We start from the raw sequence: 22,550 nt of genomic DNA on the forward strand, positions 1-22,550 counted from the left end.
GGGAATAGTTTCTGATTTAAGAGAGAGGATTTTTATGGTCATGGGAGAAATATTGCTACCAAAAGTGCTCTCTGATACAGCAGCAGATGGTTTTGACAAGCTCTGTTAGGAGTAAGTGTTCAAGCGAATTCTTGTATACCTCTCTCTTTCTCATTCTTTTTCAACAGTGGCCTCTTGCTTCCCCCTTTAGGAGACTGTTAAGTGTCACTGAAAATGAATTCACTAGTCCTAGGGTTTGAGTTTATTTTCACTCTTTTGGTTTTTCAGAGTGAATGACTTGCCGTTTATTATAAACAGGGAAATTACTCTTTAGCCACTTCTTCCGGTAGCTTCCACGAATCAATCTCGGCCTTACACGTGTCGCTACTCGTGGAGCCAGATCCCGTTTTAAACCTCGTTAGGAGATCCCTCCGAAAGCCCTAAACATTTGTTCACTCGTGAGAGAAGGAGAGGGGTGAAGGAGACGCAGAGATGCTCAGGTCGGCGGTGACAGCATCGTCGAGGACGCTCCGCAGACTGGCTGCTTCCTCAGCTCGTCCCTCGGTTTTCCATCTGCCACTCGCTTCTACATCTTGCTCTGGTCCCCCTATTCCTGCACTTCTTCCCTCAGCCTCTGTTCTCCGTTTTCCATCTGATTTCTCCCGTGGTTACGCTCATGGGAGACCAGCTTTGAGCTCCTCCGAGGACGACGACGACGACGATGATATTGATGATGATTCGGATGATGGTGGAATGGGGACTGACGAGGATTTTGTTGACGACGACGAGGAGATTGATTCTGACGAGTTTTCTGATTAATTCGCGAAGCGTGTCCTACCTATCTCCTCTATCTAGCGACCTAAGTTATGTGATTGTTAGTCGACAGAGAGAATGAAGATCAGGCAAGTTTTCGAGTTGGTGTTTGGTAGTCTCTGGATGCTTTACTCTCTTTTCATTAGTCGTAGATTCTCATTTCATTAAGATAAGAAAATTTTCCATTGTTCAATCAGAAACAGTTAGTGCAAGTGTTTACTGTTTTCTGGTAGTTGTTCTCGATAGTCTGTGGCGCAGTGTATTCTGTTGCATTATCTCACTCTTGTGCCTTCTGAGTAGTCCTTGACGATTACTGGATACAAAGCAAATAATCACATGAACTTATAACGTTATTCGGAAAACGATTGAATCAATTAAGGCAATTAAGACGATTTAGTGTTAGTGAAAGTTCCATTTCAAATCAAAGTCCATTAGGAAAAGCATAGATGGAAAAATAGAAGAACAGGATGACCTAGGTTGAAGTTTAGATGATTCATTTTCTGTGAAAAATAGTCGAATGTAGAGAGTGAAAATTAGGTGAAAATGTGAGAAGAGCTAAACATAAATCCAAGTTCGCAACGATCTTCTGTAGCGATAAGAAATTTTAACCACTAATACATCACAGATAATCCTTGAAAATTTTTCTCAGTCAACTTCAACTTTATTATTGTTCCTCAACAAACTTGATACTAGAGGTAAGGAGAAAAGCGCTACGCACACTTGACAAAGACGAAAGACGATACCTCCATTGCTGATGTAAGATCCCATCTATCTGCGAAGCTGGAACTTTTCAAAGGACTTGATGAAACCGAGAGCAGCATTCTTGGCTTTTTCCGGCGGTGGAGTTCCGGGAGTCAGAGGCTCAAACTCTGCTTTCCACTCGACAATGCACTTGTTGCTTTCGTTTTCAGGCATGGGAGAAAAGGTGAAGGTGACTCTGTAAGGATCGTACATGTTCCTCAGCTCCCCTGACACCACTCTGTAAGTCACCGAACGTCCTGCTTTCACTTCTTCGATCTTCTCTGTCGACTCTTTCACGTATTCTCTGACAGCTGCATTAGAGCGTTTCTTTTGTCCATTAGACTTCCACTCGTGAACCTTATGAACAGATCAGTAAGGAAGAAGACCCATCGGTGACAAGGGAAACCCAATACGAGTGAGGTTCATAAATTTAAGAGAATTGGATCTGGAAACCTCACTATGGGAGGATCTATTTTATTCCTAACCGGAAGTAATTAGATAGGATAAGAAAAGAGAAAAGGGCAGACAAATAAGTGTAAAAATTACCAGGACCCAGTCTAAGCAACCTCAAGCTCCCAGGGCTGCCATCTCCTTGAAGATACTCGGCACCCGCAAGCATCTCCGGATTTACCTTGCTCATTATTTCATTATTTCTGTACATTTCCCATGCTTTCTGGACAGGAATGTCAAGAACAACTTCCCCTTTCATGCACCTCATTTTTCTCTTCCTTTATGCCTTTCTTTCTGACTCTCTTGTAACAGCTGCAGAGCCCAGTCTAAGGGTTCTCTTAAATAGAGAAAGAACATGAGATTCTTGTCTGACGCTTACCTACTCGAGGACTATACTAAAGAATATATAGCCTAGAGTTAAAACAACTGAGCAGAAAAACTCTGGTGCGTTTCTTTTGACTAGAATCTGAAATAACATAAGCCTTCCATAAAAGATATTCTATATTCCTGGCCCAAGTGGCGAGCACTGTTTTTCCTCCGGATCTTGCAAAACAATTTAGAATCAAAACAGCAGCAACTGATTCATTTGTCATATTGTATCGGTATTTGTAATTTCTTCATAGCCACATATAGGTAAAGAACGAAGAGGACGATGGGGATAAGCCAGTTTTGGACTCTCACTGCAGCCGCCCTTAATTCTTCTGAGAGAACCAGAAGATATGACGTGCAGCTTTGATGAAATTTTGTCAGCGGGCTAACCGCAGAGAGAAGCAGCTGGTTTTCTTACGTGGGTTACAATGGCGGACAGATACCAATGCTGATAAGCAAGCCAACGGGGGGAAATATTAATTAAAATAGTATTAAGAAATGCTTATTATAGTTAGCTAATAATCACGTGCTAGATCGGGGTTCTTTTGTGAATTAAAGTATTGTTACAGTACTAGTAAACAACCCTTAATTCAGGGCAAAGAGCAACAATCCCGGATGTCAGGTTTCACCGGTATCGACTAAGACCAAATCTCGAAGTCGAGGCTGATCGATTAAGCAATTTTCTTTGGAGGATTGGCGAGAAAAGACGCTTTGTATGCAATTTAAAACCCCGCGAGATTGAAGAGTAACCAATGAAAGTGTGAAACCTCTTTGAAGAAAGCGTTACTGTCGAGTAACTCAAAAAATTTCATCCAGCATAAATAATCTTATCAGTGTACGTCTCGTCGTTCCTTTGTTGGCTTTTCTTGTTAGACTCGTCAAGCGAGACAATGCAGTAAATAGAGTAAAATTAAGCACATGCGAGAAGAAACATAATCTAATTGAGAAAATAACGAATATGGTTGGCATTTTACGTGAATTAGTTACTTCAATTTTAAAATAATGGCATATTAAAAATATTTAGATAATAATCAAAAGGGATTTTGCAAATGAAGGATGTTATGGGACCTTGAAGAGGTTGGCCGTTTGGATTGGGTTTAGCAGATTCATCTGTTGAAACTCGAAAGTGTAGAAACTAATAACTCAAGCAAGTTCGTGCAGTTTGAGAGAGATTAATCTGTTAGACGGTTCACAAATCGTCATTCCTGGGTAGTCACGGTTGTAACTAACAACAGTTACAGTTACAACTTTACAGTTTTCCATGGGTTTGGTGATCTCTTTTAATGGAAAAGAGGCTATAAGGGAGTCATGATACAAAGATCCTACATAATCAACTAAAGAGGCTATAAGGGAGTCATGATACAAAGATCCTACATAATCAACTAGGTGTAAAACATCTAGCAAGGGCAAGAAACCACCTGGCATGAAATGGGAATCAACTTTAGATATTATTATGGCATCAACTTTGCCGTAGGTTTTGTAAATTAAATGACCTACATGGTGACATTCGAGTCCATTAGATAGCAATAGAATCGATCCCTTTTAGTGACCAAAAAAAAAACAGTGATTGAGATCTATTTATATATTGAAACGTTCACGTTCTCCTTTGTGCTTGGTGGCCAACCCAAATTTTGTAAATGATACGGTTTTTTGTTTAGGTTCGTCTTCAGTGAGAAATCTTATATTAGGTGTCTAAGATTCGACACTCTCTGAAACCCTCTTAATTCCTTTGCAAACGACGTGACAGAAACTATATACTAAAGAAAGCATTCCAGGAACCCAAAGATGGCCTCCTGAAAACGAAGTTTTCAGATAAAACTATTAGCTTCCAAGGAAGGAGAAGAAAGAAGATCATTAACATAGGCAACCTAACATCAAAGTACTCATGTATCCTATAGAAATTAGCCGCACTCCTCCGACGTTCCTGGAGTTAAAATGAAAGAGAAAATTACCATTTGGATAATCATTCAGCTCATCCTGGAGAAGGCCTGTCCAATACCCTATTCAAGACGGGTACATAGTTCACTTAGTGGTCCGCCAGTTGCAGAAAAGCGTAATGGAAAGGTATTTTTTATCGGCTTTCCACGTTTTGGTTTAATTTATCCAGTAAAGCCAGCAAGAGGGGGTCAGGCAAATCTGTAAGTTTTCAACGGCTGTGTATTGCCACTCCAATTCTTGAGAGGAGGGGGCATTGGGGACATAAACATTTTAACTAGAAGTCATTCCTTTTCCACTACTTCTAAAGAACATAATGCAACAAGCATAAAATTAGTGTAGCACCTTACACAGTGTCAGCTATAAAGTTGAAGAAAAAAAATGCCTATGAGCATAATTTACATAATTGACCTTGAAGTGTTGATACTTACTTTTAGTCTTAAGGAGAAATCCACACAACACTTGGGAGAGGACCCCTACTTTCTGCAAACTATGATCCTGAGTATTCTGAGATTTAGGATCCATATATTGCATTGGAGTTAACTTCATGAAAGCATTCTCAGAAAATGGCTCAGCATGAAAGTGAGAACTTGGTCCAAAAAACCAAAGAGCTGTGAATTTACAGAAAATTCTGAAAAAAAAAAGAAAAAAAGAATGAGAGTAGCTGCAATTAAGAATTAACAAATAAAGTAATCACACAGCAAAAAGGTATGTCCTTGTAGTAAGTTGTGACCCTTGTGACTGAAAGTTTTCGCAATGTTGAGGTATTATGGGCTATTTAAAGATGTAAAAGTGAGTTACCGGAAATCACGAAGAACTATGCTTGAGAGGATTGAGTCTCGTTCAACTCTGAGCTCAGAATACGATGAAGAAGAATGTCAACAGTGCGACTCCTTGATTTAGAACTGAGAAAAATATAGTAATAACAAGCATCAAGATATTTAAAAAATGTAGGCGATACAAAAAGAAACCATGGCCTAAGCTTGCTAAAAAAGAAGTCATTTATTTAGTGCATTGGAAGATACATACCCAAGAGCTCGACGTCGGCACTTCCTTTCTGGTGTCTCCTGATAAATTAACACACGAATTTTGAGAATCTCTTTTTGTGTTTTATAAAGACCAAGACACTAGCTCCCAAAAAAATGCTTAAAATCAATTATCCATAAAAAAAAATTATACAGGAAGGTGCTTCCTGAATCAAAATTGATAAACTTGCAAAGATACCTTGTTCTCTTCCTCGAATTCTTCACTGGGTGTCCCAACTTCCATTTCAGCAAAGAATGCCTCCAAGACAAATGCAACAACCTGAAAAGAAATGCATTAAAGTAGTGTATGAATCCAGAGAAACCTAATTGTTTATGCATCTTAAATATTTAGGGATAGACAATTTACAAACAAAAAGTATGCCATCAGCAATTCTCCCCAGTTTCAATCTTAAACATGCATCTATTTATACTAATTATCTGTGCTCACTGCCCACCATCTTGAACCAAAATTTAAAAACGAAAATACTAGTTCCTTTTGTCAAATAATAGTACATGAGAAGCCAAAATAAAAATAAAAATAGAACAACATGACAAGCACAGTCTAGTGCATCATAGATTTAATAGCAAACACATGGCAAAAAGGATGTGACAGAATATTACCAGATTTAAGAGGAGCAAAACTGTAATAAGGTAAAAGCTGATAAAATAGAGAAGGGTCCACGATGTTCCAGTCAAATCTCGGTAGCTCTGAAGAAATCAAGAAATACTAGTCAAATACTTTCATGACCTACCAGAAACAATAATTTTCCATGCATATTCTGAAAGATAACTTGTTTAAACAAGGTATAGACGAGGAAAAACCAATGAAACATTATAGGAAACGATTATTGGCTTCTGTATAATCAATAGTAGAAGAGATGGAAAACAGAACTTGCAGTAAAATCTACTTCAGAACAACTTGAAGCAGGCTTCAACCGTTTACTGTAGTACGCAATAAGAATGTAAAACAAGATGTATTGGAATAGTAAGAAACACAATAATATTCCTCAAGTCATAATGGCACCAGCCAGAAGTAACTAAATATGGAAGTGCAAAGAAAAATGGCTGTGAATTGATGCTAGATCTATCCCCCAATCGTTTGTATTTATCCCACATAAATTGATGTACCTGATTCAAAAGACGGATTTTGGAAGGAGAAAACAGGATTTGATAACGTGCCGTTATATTTTTCTTTTTTCCGGTAGTAGCATTACATGTTTAATTTAATATTGTTAAAGACACCCACGTGTGCAGGGGTGACATGACTAGTAAATAAGGAGAACTTCCATAGAGATGACATAGAGTTGTAATTATGCAAGGTGGTGTATATCCTCTAATGTCTTTTTCTTTTTGAAGTACATAGTCCTAAGAGCATTGTACTCATTGTAAACACTTTTCCACAACTATAAATACAGCCTCAAGGCATGGGGTAGAGCATTTAAGCCTCTTCTTCTTGGCTCAAATTCGTTCTTACACCTCTCTCTATTTTCCTTTTCTTACTCTCCCTGGGTTTCTTGTCTCCTCTCTCCCAAGAGCTAGAGTTCCTCTCTTCTCTCCTTCCCTTGAGATTTCTTGTGTTTATGTGTTGGCCCTAGAAATCAACATGGTATCAGAGCGGGCAAATATCTGACATGAAAAAGGAGAAGAAGATGGAAAAGAAAGGGCAGAAGAAGAAGAAGAAGAAAAAAAAAAAATGAGTTTCTCGTTTTTCCCTTTAGCCTTCTTTTCCAATTCATGTTTGTCATTGGGGTTCTCACTCTCTTACCATAAGTTTCATATAGAAAATTATATACCTTTGAAAACATCTTTGAGTCTAGTTTCTAAATCAAAAAGAATTATTTCAATCAGAATTTTTTTCAAAGAGAAATAGTCATCTGAAGCAGCAAAGGTCAAGTAGCAGAAAAGTTTCGAGTAGAAACAGAAAGCCTCAACTTTCTGAACGGTTTGTACCAACATGACTAAGAATTTATGTAAATAATTATATCTCAAATGAAATCCACATGAGTCTACTTTCTATCCCAAGAAACCATTTCTCAATGTGATCTTTCTAGAAAAAGATATTTACATTGGAAGAATCAAAGATCATGCTGGTATCATGTTGCAAGAGCTAGAGTCATGTTAGAAGAATCAAAGGTCATGTTAGTATCATGAGTCTACTCTCTTTTCCTCTTCCTTCTCTCCCTTGGTTTCTTGTCTCCTCTCTCCCAAGAGCTAAAGTTCTTCTCTTCTCTCCTACCTTTAAAATCTCTTGTGTTTATGTGTTGGCCTTAGAAATCAACAAAGAACATTTATACTTGATGAAAGCTTAAGAGGTAACCTAGGGTTATGGAACTATCTGGGTCACAAAGGGAAGTGGTCACTTGCTTTACTCCACTCTTTTTGGTCTCTTTAATTCTACAGATGCTGAATTGTGTTGTCTCCTCCAAGAGATCTGGATATACAATTTTTTGTAAGACAACAACAATCATTATCAGTTGGGTTTCAGGGAAGAAGACTCCTTCTGTCACTTGTTGTCAATTAATGATGAGATTTTGGGGATTATATACAGAGTTCTGGTTATCTCCTTAATGCAAACCCCTAGAAGTGCAAACTATTTTTCTGACTCTTTGGCTAGGAATGGAGCCTCCTGTTAAGATCTTGTTGTAGGACCTCATTTCCAATTGATTGGCACCTTTTGTACCTTGTTTTAGTTTTTCCTCTTCTTGTCAGGTATGCCCATGGCGGCCTCCTCATGTACTTTCCCTTCTTCATGGAATCTCTTTTGCATAATGCTAAAATAAAAAAAGAAGAAAGAAGAAAAGAAATCTATATGCTTTTACAGAGTTTGAAATGCTTACTTTTGGTTGGTATGAGCATTCATAAACAATTGACAAAAAGAACAAGAAACAGAAGATGTGTTAGTTAAATTTTGCATGGACATTGAACAGATGATAGATACAGGTGCATTACCTACATACAGAGCGTGGTTAGGATAATCTAGGTGTAATCTCAGCAAGTAATTACAGAACAGTTGATTGCTACAATAAATTTTAACAGAAAACTTAACATAGCTGAAGTTCCATACATTCCTGGAGTACATAATGTCACATAGAATGACTTGGTGATCAAACAAAAGTAACAATATTGAGTTTGCAGAATACTGTCAATATCAGGCTGCGAAACAAAATTTTCCATTCAAGGAATAATAGATTAACCAAAATCTCTGCAGCCAATAAAACAAGAAATGAATTGTTCTATGGATAAGTGTTTATCAGACCTGCATCCATAGTTGCCAGTTTCCCATGACTAGCAAGTTAAAAAGTGTCACCATTCCATTTGGGTAATCATTGAAGTTGAAAAGAAGATAGCTAAAAATTTGTTAAGGAGGCAGTAAAAGTAATAGATGACATTGTTAAAGAAAAAGCCATTATAGGACCACTAGATACTGTTCATCATTGACAACCGGATTGTATACTGAAGGGCTTTTTGAAATTTGATCAGTTGTCAATACATAAAATCTACTGAATACAGAGATTAATAATAACAATATTGATGCATTTGTGAAGTACAAAGGATACTCATTTTCAAAGAGATCTGTTTCTTCCAACTTCACATTCCCAGAGTTGACCATTCCGCCAAAGAGCTAACATAGTAGCAAACAATTAGAAAAATATTTCTAAGATAGGGCATTAAGAAAACTACAAAGTTCACAAGCAAATTTCCTTGGCATGCAGAGAATCTCCCCTCCCCAGAAATACAATAAACACAATCCTGGCCTGGGCAGTTATAGGTAAAGAAAAGGAACACTGACAGGTGTCACTGCAAAGTCTTGTCCACCCCCTTACAACTGCTAACAAAAACTTCAGCAACTTAACCATTTCTGATAGCAGTCAAATTTTTCTGAGAACTTTTTGAAGGAATCCTTCTATCGGTTTTGATTAGGTTGCTCAGTGGCCAACATTCCCATAATTATGATTGTATTCAAGAACTAAAACAAAACTTTCTGACAGACATGATCCTCATGATGCTATTTGTCAGCTGACTCTAGCTGCAGTAGGGTCTAAATTTGTTGAGAGTATCACTTCTCTCTGGTGCTTCCCCATCCCCCATGATGCTATTTGTCAGCTGATTCCAGCTGCATTAGGGTCTAAATTTGTTGTTAGTATCACCTCTCTCTGGTGCTTTCCCATCCCCCAACCCACCCCTTTCTCTCCTGCCCTTATTTCTCGTTGCTTCTAGCTTCTGCTTGGCATCTATGGCACCTTCCTAGTGCTGTTTATGTTCCTTAAAAAAATTAAGATACTGGAAAAATGAACAAAAAAGGGAGCAATTCTCAACAAGCCAAGGGATACATTAGTGAAATCAAGAGTCAAACTTATATTGCATTGATGGATTCTCTAGGTTTACATTATTTGCATAAACTGTACTGAAAATCCACTGTACGAATAGCAGACAAACAGATTTCATTACCCTCTCCTTTATTTGATAAAGAAGCACTGCGTTTTAAGCCATTACAATTTTATATTAAGAAATCCATGAAACTGAAATAAACTCTTAGAAGTGATGCGGCTCAAGATCCCAGTCAAATATTTATGAATGCATATATATTTTGTTATTCTAACAGATAATTTGTGTATATAGATGAAAATGGAAGAAAAGGCTTCACATTGCCGATAACAACGTATTGTGACAAGGCATAACAATGAAGAGACGATAGTTTCCCCTTGGAAAGAGAACATTGCACATGATAAAACTACATACCTGTAATCCAAGTGAACAATAAACACACATTATGCAAAAGATAGTTCCAAGATATGGCATCAAACTTGGTATGAGAGTTAAGAACGTTGCTACAAAAGCTCTGTATCGCTGGACATGGAGCAACAGCCTTATCAATCGCAACATCCTAGCAATAAGGAGGTACCTAATCCTGTTTTCAAGAAAAAAAGAGAATCAACACATTTGAGCAATTAAAGCCTTATTTATTGCAGTCACCCTAGCAACACGGAACTAATAAATCCTGCAAGCAATGCAATTGAGCATTTAAAGTGTTATTGATTGCATCGTAGCAACAGGAAACTAATAAATACTGCAGCAGAGTGGCACAAAAAGTAACACCAGTAGAGCATAGGCAAGAAATGTATTTCCCATTTTGGTTTTTCTGATTAATCAAGCTAAATAGACATTTTAGAAATCTCAAATAAACTAATGTTTGGCAACTCACTCAGACAAAATAGTATTGATGATCATGATCACCCATATAATTATGTAACTTCCAAGGTTAGCCTTAGAAGACTACAATCCTGATCCTCATAAAGAACATAAAATTATATACAGGAAAAGTTTTGGGGTCCTGAAACCGTATATTGATACAGTACATTATATGGAGGAAGAACTAGCTAAAATGTACTTATAAGCCAATGAAAAAACTATGACAAGTAGTGGAACATAAATGAGGAGCACAAGAGAATCATATTTGGGAAGTGTTATACAAACCATTCTCCGTTGGAGAGAAAAGAAATGCCAGGTGGAAGGCTGAACGTTGCTGTTTCTCCAATAACTGCAAAGAAATTGTCATTTGGAAATCTATGACATTGTACGTAATTGAAAGCAATACACATATTCTAAACAAATGCAAACATATAGAACCTACACCAGACAAGACTTTTCAAATAGTACATTGTGCTGCATTGGAAATAAAAGGTTTGCTTGTGGGTTAACAGGTTCACAAATTTGAAGAGACATTCTTTATCATCAGATATTTAGTTAAATAATTTAAATCTTGCATTTAAAAGGTTATAAAAATATGTGAAACCAAGTTTCCCATTCAAATTTACATATGTAACACTTATGGAATTATTTATTGTTTATGTGCATCGAAATTGAGAGCACAGGTACAGTAAAATCAGATGAAAGATGCACAGAGTGCTACAATTGTATTTTCGTACTGAAATGAGGTTTTCTACTCTTAATTTCTCACTTTCTACGATGAGCATAAAATTGACTTTTTTTTTTTTTTTTTGCTTATTGATCAAAGATTATGGTAAAAAAAAAATGGTTGCAACTGATATAAGTTTTTGAGATTACCTATTATCCAAGTGACCACGAAATCAAAACGATTTTGACCTTCCTTCCAATAATTGTCAAATCCTAATGCAAAGATTTTCAAAGCCATTTCAAGGACATAAATCCATCCTGCAAGATAAACACCATGAGCACCAATACATGTGTCATGAAAATTGAAAACTGTCCGTGTGAGCACATGCACACGAAAAAATGCAGCTATTGTCAGCTACTCTTATTTATAAATATTATTAGTTTTTTTTCATCTAAAACAGTTTAGAATACAGTAAAGTGAAGTAAAAGACCAATGTTTTTATGCTCAATTCCGTCTAGATAACCTCCAGAACTTAAGCTATTTTTCCAGGCAGCATAAATAACCTACTGTTCAACATTCGTAAAAATAGAAGTGCCACAATTTTACCCAGGCACCAGCCACTCCCATCGGGACCTCTATTAGGCAAAGATCTAGACAGATTTCCTGTGAGACTGCTCAAACCTCACATTTAGCCACTCCAAAAGGGACTGTTTCAGTCTAAAACCAAAATGCCAAGCAGTATTTATTTTGTAAAATATGTAAATCCCATTTAAAGAAATAAAACAGATAAATTTTCTACGAGAAGATGCTACATAAAACCCCCTATCCTTAATGTGTAAGCTTCAAAAACTTAAAGTCATGTGAACAAAATGTAAGTGAATATCCTTATAGTAGTGTGACAACCGAAGGATTGGGTAGACTACTCCAAGCTCAAAAGGTGATTGCAGGCATAAAAGAAGAAGGCAGAAATGAAGAATAGAAATTTCAGAACCATAAAGGATAAAAAATTCAGAACCATAACTTACATTCTATTGGAATGTTTTAAGGGAAAAAGAAGAACACTAGTTCCTTACCAAGGACAAACTCAACCTCTTGCCAGAACTTTTGAGCTGAATTGTTTTGTATATCAAGCTGTCACAAAAAAGAAAGCATTTTAGCACCCAATTATCTGCAATATGAGGGGAGGTAAACTTCAGGAACTGATGAGGTCTAAGCAAAGCTTCAGGGAAGAACTAAGTACCATTAAAGAAAAATGAAAAAAAAGAAAAATGAAAAAAATAAAATGAAGTAATCTTTGATCAGATACAAAAAGAATTTCTGAGGAGCTGTTCAACTGTCTATTATTTATTTCTCTATAGAGAAGGCAAAGGTTTCAATTTACAAGAGTGTGAATCAAGAAATCAAACATCCATTATTACCCAACCAAGACAAAGACATCTAATCCAGAAAAAGATGGATTATCTTTTGCATCAGTAAAAAAAATTACATCAAGAACTGACTCAACCCAACGGTTAGACAGCAGTGATTGCATAATAGGCAATTTTGACATGAAAGAGAAGCAACAGTGCATCTATATCATCTTACCGTCGTTTCAATAATAACAGCAACTAGATTGAGCACAAGGATAGAAGCTATTATATATCCAAACAATGGACTTTTGATAAAGGCTTTGAACTTTTCACATGAAGGTGAATGGTAAAATGAAGGATAGGCTTCAAACCATGATGGCTGCAAAATACACAAAGCTCCATCAGCTCAAGTAAAGGTAACACACAGCCAAAGAAACAACATGGTTTAGAGGGATATAAAAGCCCTCATTGTGCCATATCAGGAATGTACTTACAACTGCTTCTTTTTCAAATCTCAGAGCAATAGCATTGCAGAGATCAGAAAACTCGTCCAAATTTATCTGCATTTGAAGAAAAAAGGATCAGATATTAATGGGTGGAGGAAAAGAAAATCCAGTATCGCATCTAGAACACATTCTCTCTGTCTCTTTTCCATGGGATGATATCAATAAATTAGAAAGGGAAAGGCAAGGAAAAATTAATAGTGCATAGATTCCATGTCACAGGCACGATTTTCACATGTAATAACGATTCTCAACAGTTCTGAGTCTCTTTTTCGCTTCTGAAGAAAGAACTGTGAAAGTTTAAAATTAAATGTATAAAAAATAGAGAACTGAAATAAAAAAGTCTCCGGTGTTCATGTGCAATGCCTAGATTGGGTCTTGGAAAAAGACTACAACCAAGCTAAAAAGAATAGAATCCAAAAAAAAAAAAAAATTGGAGACAAGATGAAGATTTTTCTTAAATGGGGCATTCATTCAATCATATCCAAAATTTTCTAGTAACAATAGTCACCTTGAAATCACCACTATCATCTAGCTCGGTGAATATAACACCATAATCTTCACTTGAGATTTTCGGCAATGACCTAGTTAATATATGCCAATGTTAGAGAGGGAGAAAGAGAGATGATTGTCATGGCAGTAACACTATGCTTCATATGAACAAGTTATCATTAAAGACTTGGATGAGTATTAGAAAAAAGAAAAAGAAAAATGGAATGATAGTCCTAAGCCAAATATATTTGAATTGACGGGACAAATGAAATTCCTAAACTCGAAAAAAAAATCACCAAAGAATAAGACAAGGAAGAATTTCAGAACTGGAGAAAATAAACGAAAAATTACTTCCACCCTGACAACAAAATGAAGCCACTGCATTCAGGTCTAGGCTCAACGATTGGTACTTTGTGCTTGTGTTGAGTCTCCACCAGAAATGAGTAAAGCCAAACTGAATGAGTGCCACTTTAATCAAAATAACAAATTAAATAAGCACAATGTTTTGTTTCAAATCCATGACACTGCTTTCAATCTTGAGTCCAACAAACTTATTGTTTGGCATTTTACTGACATCTTAGGGCAATGGCATCAGTTACACATGAAAGATATAACTTTAGATATCTTGATGTCGTTATTATCTTTCTAAAGAGTATGGTGCTATAAGTTAGAAAAAATGTAAGTAACAGAATAATTGAAATATTAAAATTTGTAACACATGACAGCAGGATCAGCCAATGCATCAGACAAGAAACAAGATAGGAGCTGATTCTTTACAGAAAATTATACACATGATAAAATGCAAAACACAGTTTATTCAATCCTTACAGATACTGAATTGCATTGAACAACAGTTAAAAAGTAAGAAGGTGGGGTTTTACCTGTACTTAGCTAGTTCTTTAAACAGAGAAATGCACTGGTTTCTGTCAAGATATTCCCGATTCTGTTGACATCCACGAACTAGATGCTCAACCATTGCACTCACTTGAGCAACGAGTGGTTCTTTATGCAGTCAAAGAGTGTGATATGCAACAGATAAAATATCTATATAGAAAGACTTTACAGAGTTACAGTGGATGATGTTTAACTAGAAAAGAAAGTTTCGAACAAACTCAGTGATGAGCATCCCCTTGATAAGGCAGGTCAATCCAAGGTCAGTAAGCAATCACTTGAACCATTATTTATAACTGCTTAACTTTTTTTTTTTTTGAAATATAACATTTCTAACCAGTATTACTCTAGAACATTTTGTTTTGCAGTACTTGGATCAAAACGCCATGTTAAGAATAGTTGCATATGGATCCAAGATTAGAAATTTCTAGCACTTATTACTTGGGAAGAGGGATCCTAACTTTGGCTAGCCATTTTGGGATGGATCTGGATTGTGGGTCTCTGCTCAAAAGCTATCCACATGTAGGAGCCACAAAGAAAGCCCACACAGGGGGAGAGAGTGCTAGAAATAGTTTGTACGTATCCAAGATTAGAAAGGTCTTAAATTTATTACTTGGAAAGAGGCCTCCCAACTTCGGCTAGTCATATTGAGATGAAAAAATCAGAGAAAAGGTAGAGAGAAAGAGAAGTTCTCTGAGAAAGGAACTATCCTTATTCAACCTATAACACCATATTTAGAGCTTCACTAGTTACAAATTAGGAAATCTTCCACCATAAATCAAACTCTACTAGTTCTAATGTTTCCTCATTTCCTTAGAACTCTTATTACACTCAAACAACATAATATATTCAAACATACCACATTACTTCACAAGAGAAAAGCACATATTTTCTGAGTGATGTTATTCTCTTCGCATTGGTCAAGATGCCCAGCAGCACCTAAAAATGTCACTTCCAGACTACCCGCATAAAGCAGTATATCAAATGAAGAAGTATAGAACAGCAATTGCCACACAAGCACACAATGACGAGCAAGTAAACAACCCAAAAATGCCTTTAATGAGCATGACGTCTCCGGTTTTTTATTAACCATCCGATAGTATTAAAGAGCAAAAGTTACAACTAAGTTCCTATCTACCTTAAATACTGAAACCCAACAAACCTTGGCAATGTTTTTCAAGAACTGAAACTTTTAAATTTGGGCCAAGGCCCAATCCCAAAATGACTAATCAATTTAGGAAACCTCTTTTCTAGCTAATAAACTCAAGATCTTTGTAGTCAATAATCCATGAGGGACTATTCCTTAACACTCTCCCTCACGTGTAGACCCTCTTTTGTGGCTCTACAAGTGGATAATTTAAGAGTAGGCAGTTTAGGTGTAGACCTTCTTTTGTGGCTCTACAAGTGGATAGTTTTAGGTGTAGGCCCTCTTTTGTGGCTCTACAATAGTTTTTAGGTGCAGGCCCACATATGAGTACCTACTTGTTAAAGTCCTAGGCAAGAGTACTTCCGAGAAGGTCACCCATCCTAGAATTACTCTTGCCCAAGCTCGCTTACCTTCGGAGTTCTGAGTCAGATACCTAGCCAATACAACCCGAAAAGACTAGTCGTTAAGGTGCGGAAAGCCAAATACCTAACTCAGACCACAAACTCTAACAAGAGTGGACGGAACCACTCTGACACCCACCCCGCCCATTCTGGAGCCGCTTCTCACGGGATACGAACGCGGACAGTGGCATGCCTAGCTCTGATACCATATTAAAGTCCTAGGCAAGAGTACTTCCTAGGAGGTCACCCATCCTAGAATTACTCTTGCCCAAGCTCGCTTAACTTCGAAGTTCTGAGTCAGATACCTAGCCAATACAACCCGAAAAGACTAGCCGTTTAAGGTGCGGAAAGCCAAGTACCTAACTCAGACCACAAACTCTAACAAGAGTGGACGGAACCACTCTAACACTACTCTGATACCATGTAAAATTGGGTCCAAGGCCCTATCCCAAAATGACTAGTCAACTTAGGAAACCTCTTTTCCTGCTAATAAACTCAAAATCTTTGTACCCAGTAATCCATGTGGGATTATTCCTTAACAAAAACAAATAGACAGAAAGTTTTGCCACTCAGAGTAGTTCAGAGCTTTTAAGGGATTGTAGATTCTTCCTTAACATTTTCTCCGTTTTTAATGCAAAAAAATCAGTCCATTGTAATTCTAATGTTGCTCAATTAACAAATTTTGGACCTTCTTGCTTATCCCATCTACATTGATAATTTTTTTTCAAGTGGAGAAGGGGGAAGGGAAGCATGTGGTTCATATTTTGCACTAAATCAATTTTTTTTAGAGAACAAGTTGATAAATTGTACCAACAATCTCTTCTTTTCATTGAATAATCCAGATGCAACAAAAATCAGTTATTGTAATTTTTTTTTAAAAAGGAACATGTATGAACGGAAAAAATAATAATGAGGAAAAACTCCAGCAAAATCCTGTCAGATGAGTGCCAGACTTACATCTTTGTCAATAAGACTAAAAGCTTTGCTCAAAATCCTTGTCCTCGTAGCATCCACTTGAGCAACTTGTTTTGCAAGCTGCAAAGCATCAAAAGCACATGTCTAACTTTACTTTTAAAAATTTATAAAAAGACCAATTTGAGAAATTGTTAAAAACTTTTTCTTAGCTGCGAAGTAAAATACAGTGGAGAACTACTACCTGTGATTTAAAGCTATCATACACAACGGCAAGAATCAAGTTGGTAATGAAATACACCCCCAATAGAATGTAGAGAACAAAAAATAAGCAAGACCAACGTGATTTCCTGAGATATATATTCAATACCAATCAGAACTGAAAAATACGACTTATTAGATCATTTTAAAGAGAACAGCACTCTGGAAAATGAATAGTGCCATCAAATACTGATGAAGATTTCACTCACTTGTATGCAGGAATCCATACATCAGGATTGTTGGACGTAGTGAAAAGAACAAACATTTGATACAATGTGATTCCATATGAGTAAAATACTGTTTTCCCCTGTTGAGTATCTTCAAATATGACATAACCTAACCAGCTGGCAAATAAGAGGAACAATACCCCCAGAGCCTGTTCCAAGAAAAGCATTTGATACCATTCACTGAAAATATTAAGCGATCAAACTACCAAGATGCCAAAAAACAATGATGCAGCAAAGAACAAAGAAAGAAGAAAGTTACCAAGACATTAAGGTACATGCCTGCCATTCCAGCTAATGTAACCATACATGCTCGTAATTCCCTATCCCCATAGACAAAAAAAAAAAAAAATTAAAACCAAGGAATACTGATTTTTTGGACAATGATATAATGCTCAAAGTCTACAACATCTATCCAAGCCACAAAAAAATAATGAAAGCAAAATTTTGGTCAACTTTATGAAGCTGAACTTCAACAAAGAGTGTGGACGGAAGCTGATGGAAACTTAATGTACCACCTGCCTCTCATGTTTAACTCTTTTAGACGAATATGAGGATGTATTTGACATTATTATAAAGGTGAAGAGAATTTTCAAAAAGAAGTAGCACATGAGATCCACTAAATGACCAAGTTGTATATCATACAAGTAAAGAAATAAACATTGATAAGACATAAAGCTTGGCTACACCATTTTAAAACCCAGACTATGTGAGTATGTCGTGGATATGGGAGTGTTCAGTCCAGGCTGATGCAGATCTACCTGATCAGACTACATTTAGAGGCATGGGCCACCATCAAAAGAAAACATCACATTTCCATAATTCAACATGAAAAAATAATAATGAGGGTTGTCCAAACATATTATAAAGAAGGGAAAAGTGGTATTTGACATATTACATGTGTCACTCCTATATCTTCCCCTTGCTAGCATTTTCATGAATTTCAAAACTCTTCCTTTTGCACTGAATGAGTTACTTGAAGCTTCTATAATGTTATATATTTGTATCCAAATGTTCCACCTCAGCCTTAACTTTGATGGAATAGGTTAATGGGATTTAAATCTGGTATAGGTCATGTGGAGGAACTCATACTTCTAGTAAGGTCATTAAAATGGTCAAATGGAACACCAACTGCAAATCAAGATTCTCAAAACTGGTCGTCTTTTTCTGGGGAAATGGAAAAACATATTTTGAGGATGAATTCTACATGATAACCTCACAATTAGATTTACCCTATCTCGAAAAAGAGTAAATAAAGAACCCAGTGAGCCATACCTGATATTTAAAATGAAAAAGACAACACGAATATATGGAGCAATTCTCAGTGGCAGGTAGTCAAAGGCAAAGGGAGACAAATAGAGAGCATAAACCACTAAATCAGCAACCATAAGCCCCAAAAGCACCACCTGATAATGAAAGCAAAAGCAAGGCATCAACAAGATCCAAAAAAGGGAATATGTAGTTTTAGCATGAGAATGTCAAAAAAGACTGCTGCTTCATGTGAAATTTTTCATTGATTACATGTACCTAAACCAATTTCAGAAAAGAAAGATGACTATCAAGAGTAATTAATGAATTAGTAATGTATCCAATAGTCCAGAGCAGATAATAATTGTAATTAATACAACTAATGTACTCCACAGTTCAGAGCATTTGGTGACCTATTTCTAATGTAACTAAGAATAAATGAAGTAGCCAAAATTACTAAAGAACCTACAAGCATTACAAATTAGCAGGTTTGGACAGTGTGCATACATGTATGTGTGTATACGTGTGTGAGAGAGAAGAGAGAGACAGAGAGTATATATAGGACAAAGGCATTGTGAATGAGACACCCAGATTTTTCAAGGAGAGAGCCACAATATAAATGTCATAGAATAGACATGATCCACCTCCAGCTTGCATTATTTGGACTGGCACTGGAGATCAATCTTTGGTGTTTAAATCATAAAAGCTACAAATTCTCCCTTCAACCTCGATATAGAAGACCACAAGTAGATATGACTCACCTTCAACATATTCAACAGGTTCTTCCAGTAGAGATGGCATCCTTCATATGATACCGGGAATAGTGTATAAAAAATGAGTATAAATAAGGTTATACTCTGCAGGAATCACCACAAATCATGAATACCTTTTGCAGAAAGCAGCAGTTGAGATAAATATAATATAGCATGCTGAAAAGTTACAAAAAATTACAGTAACTATAGTTAAAAGAATGACAGAAATAAAGATTAAGCATGCCAATACAGTTCAGCTCCATACCCTAGTACTAGATAACAGAAGACAGTAAAGATGTACTTCTGAGTAACCAGTAAATCGGTAATAATTGAACTTCTCTAAATTAGTGCAGGTTTCATATACAGTGATGAATTGTCACTTATGCAAGGTCTAAAATATAATATGACATCTTAAAGTATATCTATGCGAATAATAATATTCACAAGTGACAATACTAACCTCATAAGCAAGGGACTGTGCACTGCTTAAGTAGGGCAACTGCCCAAGAAAGAAATACTCTCTCTGCTGGCAAGAATGTGAAGGGTACTTATCGCACCATAAAGGCTTCTGCAATTTGTTCAAAACAAAAGAAAAAAAAATGAACCATGAATTGCAATCATTTTGTGCTTGAGTGGAGCTGGTAGCCATTTTCAGTATGTATAAGACATCTAACCACTCACCACTGAGAAGAAACATAATTTTTTTATAATTCTCTTCCGTTTCACTCCATCAGATTAAATATGACAACAAAGAACAAACGTACCTCAAAGAAATTCAATATGATCAAAGCAAAGAGATTGAGGGTCCACAGCAGATCAAACCGAATAAAGAAAAAGTAAAATTTTTCTGCCTTTCCAAAATTTGATTCATGAAGTACTTCCTCAGGCAAACCGATACCATCTTCAGCCTGAAAAAGTTAAGACACAAGACATTGATATTGTGTCAAAACTGATTAGCCATGTGAAAATATTAGCACGGAATTCGCATCAATATTTTTTCAGGAAGAACTGAAGCACTTTCCTGTTTATTTTTAGCCGCTTTTGACATGGTCTATGCTCAAGATTCTTTGGGTATTGGAACTTAATTGTTTTTACTTCCTGAAACATAGATTTCTTGCAAACTTGTCTACATAATCGAAGCACTTTCCTGTTAATTTTTAGCCGCTTTTGACATGGTCTATGCTCAAGATTCTTTGGGTATTGAAACTTATTTCTTGCAAACTTGTCTACATAATCCACGTGTTAAAGAATCCATCGTGCATGTATTGAAGATAAAACAATATCCTTATTCAACAGAATAAATGATCAGTGCTCATCCAATGGCCTATACCATTCCCCCAGGGACAATTGTTGGACTTATGCGGCTCAACATGATAACGGCACAAATTATAAAATGATTCTCATCTAAAAGAACTGAGAATATCTAGACAAGTCACAAATATTAGGAATTTAAAATCACGACCCGGAGTCCAATTTAATGCAATTCAAGAAACAACACAACCACCACTGTTGAGGCACCACTGACTATAAGCTAACTCGTCCAACTGGCGAGAAAAACTAGCACTTCACAGTGGCGCTCTTATAGTAGAACAATATTGCCAGAGTCACCCTACTCTGCAGCTTCCTCGGATTTCAGCAATGTTTACTCGTCCTGCGCCGTGACAGTCCAAACACCACAGCCTACATTTTTTACTTTCGGCTACACTTTACAAAGCCTTGCGCCAGAGTGACAACAGTTACAATTGTTCCGAAACTTCTCACGCTTCTCATGCAGCGGAAATGACATGACTATGAATTCCGTCTACTAACCATCTCACGTAGATCTGTCTAAAGCTGATAAGATTACCACTCATACTACAACGAAGGCGTAATTCATCACAATTATCGCATAAACGCGTATCAGAAAATAGGCAAAAGGATATAGATCGCAAAAAAAACCTTTTAATTCTCAGCATCCCGGAACATGAAGACACACTACGGGTGTCCACGGTAGAGCTTCCGATTCCGGGTAGAGATACAAGTAGAGCGGGTAGAGATACAAGTAGAGATGGATCATTGATTCTGACACAGAATTTCAACGCATAGAAACAAACAACTTACCAGATCAACCAGGGCAGCAGCTTTCTGATAAGCAGTGCCATAACTAATTGCATCAGACCTGCTCTGAGAGATCTTCAGTCGGTTGCCTATTCTACCATTGTCGCTGCTGCCAACTTCAGAAATCAATGGAGTGTTGTCCATTGCTCTCTGCTTTTCTTACTTCTCGTCTCAATTTCCCCAGAGACGAAGAAAATCCTTGCTTCTTAGCGACTGTCAGCACAAGTTGATGTGTAATGAAACGGGTGGTGACATGTCCAGGGGCGGGAGATACCTTTTCCAAATGCCCATCGATGAAGCTGCAAATTACGCGATCCACGGTTCAATCGGTTTGGGAAAGTCAAAGCAGATAACGCGGAGAAATGACAAGAAACGTTACATGTCGGCAAAGGCAAGAACGCATTCGAAGTGAAAAGGACAATGTAGATATAGAATTCGGCAGATGTGAATCCAGTGATTCGCAATGGCAGCCATGTGTGAGGTGAAAGAGAGAGCTTGCCAGAGTGGAAATAGTAGGTGAATCATTAATCAGAAAAATCCAACCGTAAATTAATGGCGTGCATACTGACTCATAAAGATGAAAGCAAAACGAACGGATGAAGACCGATTGGAAAGAGAGTAGAGACAATGTTGTGGATAACCGATACAGCAGTTCGTTTATTTCTGTCAATTATGTTATTGATAACGTCTACAGTGTCGGATTAGCGCACGTCGTCACCACGAATGTTGGTGCCACGCAGTCCGTCGGGAGAAAGAGTGGAATGAAGGATTCATCAGCAAGACTGTGGGCTTCATGATCAAATATGGTATTCGGCTGAGAAATTGCTGTCGGCCGGATAGGGTGAATCACGATCTCTCACGATCTCTCGCGGATCCCCCAGAAAAAAAAATATCCACGAGCCATTTTTTTCTTCTAAACGAGAAAATCAACAGGGTAACGAAGTCCATCGTAGTGCGAGAAAGGGTAGCAGCCCTTGTGTCACGCTGAGTTAGCGTGTTATCCAGCTGAGTCAAGCTTAAACAGGATATGTTTGAGTTTGGCCTAAAACAAAAATCGAGTTCCGGTCCAAAAATTTTAATCGTGTTTGAACTCGAGATCAAATT

The 22,550-nt window shown here is 37.1% G+C and overlaps 2 protein-coding genes across 2 annotated transcripts; both read right to left on the reverse strand.

Moving 5' to 3' along the window:
- Nucleotides 1-1,438: 1,438 nt before the first annotated feature.
- Nucleotides 1,439-2,261, reverse strand: LOC137964046 (MLP-like protein 423). The gene is made up of 2 exons (XM_068811309.1): nt 2,080-2,261; nt 1,439-1,844 (listed from the first exon to the last, which is right to left on the reverse strand). Exons 1-2 carry the CDS (start codon nt 2,249-2,251, stop codon nt 1,561-1,563), a joined length of 456 nt encoding a protein of 151 aa, XP_068667410.1. The 5' UTR covers nt 2,252-2,261; the 3' UTR covers nt 1,439-1,560.
- A 2,297-nt stretch (nt 2,262-4,558) lies between these two features.
- LOC137961987 (two pore calcium channel protein 1A-like) lies at nt 4,559-22,346 on the reverse strand. Its single transcript, XM_068808663.1, has 24 exons — nt 21,450-22,346; nt 20,114-20,257; nt 19,810-19,917; nt 19,359-19,454; nt 18,625-18,755; nt 17,612-17,672; nt 17,335-17,501; nt 17,109-17,214; nt 16,910-16,987; nt 14,395-14,456; nt 13,533-13,605; nt 13,013-13,078; nt 12,754-12,897; nt 12,243-12,300; nt 11,379-11,486; nt 10,788-10,851; nt 10,053-10,221; nt 8,870-8,934; nt 8,569-8,659; nt 5,934-6,020; nt 5,512-5,592; nt 5,317-5,354; nt 5,089-5,192; nt 4,559-4,918 (listed from the first exon to the last, which is right to left on the reverse strand). The coding sequence occupies exons 1-23, from the start codon at nt 21,588-21,590 to the stop codon at nt 5,105-5,107; spliced, it is 2,226 nt and encodes a 741-aa protein (XP_068664764.1). The 5' UTR covers nt 21,591-22,346; the 3' UTR covers nt 4,559-4,918; nt 5,089-5,104.
- Nucleotides 22,347-22,550: the final 204 nt, after the last annotated feature.

Source organism: Aristolochia californica, unplaced genomic scaffold (assembly GCF_029961685.1).
Source record: "Aristolochia californica isolate CCGP_79_NKW_82.1479 unplaced genomic scaffold, dmAriCali1.0.hap1 SCAF_4, whole genome shotgun sequence".
Lineage (NCBI taxonomy): Eukaryota > Viridiplantae > Streptophyta > Magnoliopsida > Piperales > Aristolochiaceae > Aristolochia > Aristolochia californica.

Excerpts from the sequence above, each read along its gene's own strand:
- LOC137964046 (XM_068811309.1), bottom strand. The coding sequence starts at position 2,251 with ATGAGGTGCATGAAAGGGGAAGTTGTTCTTGACATTCCTGTCCAGAAA. Across the intron at positions 1,845-2,079 it reads GTTGCTTAGACTGGGTCCTG|CTGTCAGAGAATACGTGAAA; the intron begins GTAATTTTTACA and ends GCTCTAATGCAG.
- LOC137961987 (XM_068808663.1), bottom strand. The coding sequence starts at position 21,590 with ATGGACAACACTCCATTGATTTCTGAAGTTGGCAGCAGCGACAATGGT. Across the intron at positions 20,258-21,449 it reads CTGCTGCCCTGGTTGATCTG|GCTGAAGATGGTATCGGTTT; the intron begins GTAAGTTGTTTG and ends TAACTTTTTCAG. Across the intron at positions 18,756-19,358 it reads ACCTGTTGAATATGTTGAAG|GTGGTGCTTTTGGGGCTTAT; the intron begins GTGAGTCATATC and ends TTTCATTATCAG.